At 30.7% G+C, this 4,159-nt stretch overlaps 1 protein-coding gene across 1 annotated transcript; it reads left to right on the top strand.

The window, feature by feature from the left end:
• Positions 1-1,044, top strand: LOC147470739 (uncharacterized; the record flags this gene model as incomplete). Its single annotated transcript, XM_086542209.1, is given in 2 exon segments — positions 1-120; positions 380-1,044. Coding segments are annotated over 2 exon segments (192 nt in total), but the record flags the coding sequence as incomplete, so codon positions are not given.
• Positions 1,045-4,159: the final 3,115 nt, after the last annotated feature.

Here is a 4,159-nt window from a genome sequence, read left to right on the forward strand (position 1 = left end):
TGGGAGCGGGGGAAGCAGCTGGCTGACGAGAAAGGTGTTAAGTTCATGGAAGTGTCAGCCAAAACTGGTCAGAACATCGAAGAGACACTGAATATTCTCTCTAAATCTATGCTTGAACAGGTTCGTGGTTTACCATATTTTGTTGTATTGATTTCGTGCTTTTCTTGAGAACAGTTAAGAGAGGTTTTATATTATTTGTTTGTTTGTCAAGATATCCCTTAGCAACTGAATCTCTCAAAGTATACTCATTTAAATCAGTGACATTGTAATAGAATATTCGGCAAGTTGTTACCCTCTTATCTTAGAATATATTCATTTATCTATCATTTTCCTTTCCTTGAGGATGTTAAGTACTGATTCTGAAATCTCTCCTTTGCAGGAGTCGAGTGTCATTGCCACCGGCCAAAGAACCTCCACCGAAACACAAGGAAGTCGATGTTCCGTCCAATAGATCTAGTGATCTTGCTACAGACGCTGACTGTAGTAAATAATCTTACCTGTATCATATGGGTCGGGTGGCCAGAATCATTTTCGGGAGGTGGGCAAAGTTTTGGTTCTAAAATTCGTCATCCTTGTCCGTAGTGGATAGTCCTTTTGGTTATGTGCATGTTTCAGGAAGTGGATGTAGACGCTTCAGAAAGGGCACTTTGCCATGGATATTATCAACCTACAGCATGTATAGTCACTGTTAAATCTGTATTAATAACGTAGACTTATATTTATGCGAAACCATTGGTAAGTAGGTATTTTCAAATGAATATTTCTCCAACATGATGATGGCCATGAAGGCTTGATCTGAGACCACTCACGCCAGATTATGTTAAATGCGAAATGATTGTTCCTTGTCCAACAATATTACCAGTCACACAATTTAGGTGAAAATATATTACCTTGTGAAGTATCATGCATTATTCTTTCAGTGATTTTTTTTTTAATGAAATATACATATAAGGGCTAAATGATGTATATTGTGCCTAAGATCCATAAAATGTGAATCCATCACTGATCCATCTACATTAGACGAAAATAGAATTATATTACCAATACGTATCTTTTTCCAAAAGGTAGCTCTTATATATGTATAAAATATAATATATATATACATATATATATATATATATATATTATAATGCACATGGTCATGTATATACACATGAACATATATAGTAATATATATGTATAGTATATATATATATATATATATATATATATATATATATTTTTTTTTTTTTTTTTTTTTTTATATATATGTATATATAAGGATATAGATAGATATAGATATGTGCGTATATAAATGTGTATGTATATGTATATATATACATATATACACATATATATACATACATATATATTCATATATATATATATACATACATACATATGCATATATATACATACATGCATACACACATATATATACATATATATATATATTCATATATATGTATATATATATATATATATATATTTGTATATACGTATGTGTTTATCAAATGAACACAACCTTTCCACCCATCCACACACATACATATATCTACACGTATATGAATATGTATTTATGTATATGCATATGCATATGTATATATATATATATATATATATATATGTATATATATAAATGTATATATATATATGTAAATGTATACATATATAAATGTGTATATATATATGTAAATGTATACATATATAAATGTGTATATATATATGTAAATGTATACATATATAAATGTGTATATATATATGTAAATGTGTATATAATATATATGTGTGTGTATTTATGTATATATATACATATATAGACAAATAGATATATGTATATAGATATAGATGAATGCATATACATATATATGTATACGTACATACATATGTATATATACATATATACATACATATGTATATATATGTATATGCGTATATATATACATATATTTACATACATATATATACATATATATGTATACATATACATATATATACATATATATGTATACATATACATATATATATATATATACATACATATATATGTATATATTTATATATATATGCATATATATGTATATATATATGTACGTATCTATGTACATATATACATATATAAATACATATACATACCTATATATATATATACATATTCATATATATACATATGCATATATATATACATATGCATATATATATATACATATGCATACATATATATACATATACATTTATATACATATATATATATATATATATATATATATACATATACATATATATACATATATATTTATATACATACATACAGTATATATGTATATATATATATATATATATATATATATATATATATATATATATATATATATATATATATGTCGCAGACACATGCAATGAGGAAAATCATAAAGTACTATAGTGAAATAAAACAATCGAGAGTGTTAAAGACATCGAAAGAAAAAACAATGAGGCGATATTGTAGTAACCATTGACTGATTGTTATGTGATATGCAAGTTCATTTCTGATGGAACTTGCAATAATGAATTTTTGAACACCTAAAATACTGCCAGCGGAGCGGGCCGAGCGGTAAGTACTCTCCGAAGGCACGGTGGATTTGGGATAAATGTTGCTCGTGAAGTTTGTTACAATTGTTACTTCCCGTACGCAATCAAAAGAGCTTGGGCACAACTCTTTGCTAAGAACATATAATCAGGAAAAGAAATAAATGCATGAGTGATATTTGATTAGGTGGCAATGTCTGTCTATATATATATATATATATATATATATATATATATATATATATATATATATATATATATAAATGATGGGCTTATAACAAAACCTACACATAAAACTGGACCACACTAGTTATCTTACAAAGTGTATATATAAATATATATATATATATATATATATATATATATATATATAAAAGCTCGAGTACGGACTCTCTCTGTATTAATTCATAGCGGGAGGTCCCTTTATCCGGCAATCTTCCGCCAAGGATCTCTCTTACAGAAAGAAAGCCTCACTGCTATAAGCAAACTGCCCGTTGGATGAGGAGAGAGAGTACCTGTAGCTTCGGCCGTGCGAGCGTGAGTCGCTTGTTCCTCTCCCAACATTTCCGTCGTCTTGAAGGCGGTAACCAGTGTTTTAAAATGAACATAAAATACATTAAAATGAGAAAATAGAAATCACATTTTATTATCCTTTGCGAGCACCCTGCAATAAAAATGCTGCAATGACACGGTGCTGGTCCCTGGTGGCCAGTGGTAGAGATTCCAGGCGTCTAGCCCTGTCACGAATAGCTTGGGATCCCCTCAAAGATAGCTCGTTTTCCAATCGGGAGATAATTCATTACAGCATCCTTGTGACGTCCCGAGGATACCCAAGGGTGCGCCACGCCAGTGAGAGCAGGAGGAGAGGGTTGTCAGTCTCAGCCTGAACGAATTATTACATGCTCTTAAGTGGGCACTGGATATATGGACTACCTGAATAGGTAGGTGGAACACAGACCATTATTCATCTGTACCAAGTTGTGAGTTAACCTGAAACCATGAATTATGTATATCAACATGCATACTTGATTTAATTATTAATATATTTGGTTGATCTAATTATTATTATGTCAGCTTCATTTGATCATTAGTATGTTTGCTTTATTTGTTTTATCACGAGTTTTAGCAAGTATTTGTAAGAATAAACTAAAGGTTTCATGGTCTTATCCATTTCTCAAAATCTCAGTAAACGTAGTAAGATTTGCTTGTTTATTATGACCTCTAATGGTTAAATGTTTGCATAGTTTACCCCTATTTTACAGGAAGATAATGGTAATTGCAGGTGATGGCACTCTGTAAGTTATTAACCGTAACATGAAATGTTCTGTTTTATCAACCAAGCAATCATAAGTAAATAAAAGATTTTCAGGTATACGATATATATGCATATGTACGCGCGCACACTGTAACCAGCTTGCTGGCAACAGTTGTAACCCACCACTGGGAGCAGTTGTTGTGAACCCGCTGCTAGCAGGTGTATAGCACTCGATGCCCTGGTTGTGATCCGGTGGAATAATCAGACAGACGTTCACATGCCATGGTCTTTATTGTGGACTGTTAATACACCAAACTCCGGCCGTCAGGCCGGAGGTCAGAGCTGTTCGCTCTTGTC

Source organism: Penaeus japonicus, unplaced genomic scaffold (assembly GCF_977035675.1).
Source record: "Penaeus japonicus unplaced genomic scaffold, GWHDUDI00000001_assembly GWHDUDI00000012, whole genome shotgun sequence".
Taxonomy (NCBI): domain Eukaryota; kingdom Metazoa; phylum Arthropoda; class Malacostraca; order Decapoda; family Penaeidae; genus Penaeus; species Penaeus japonicus.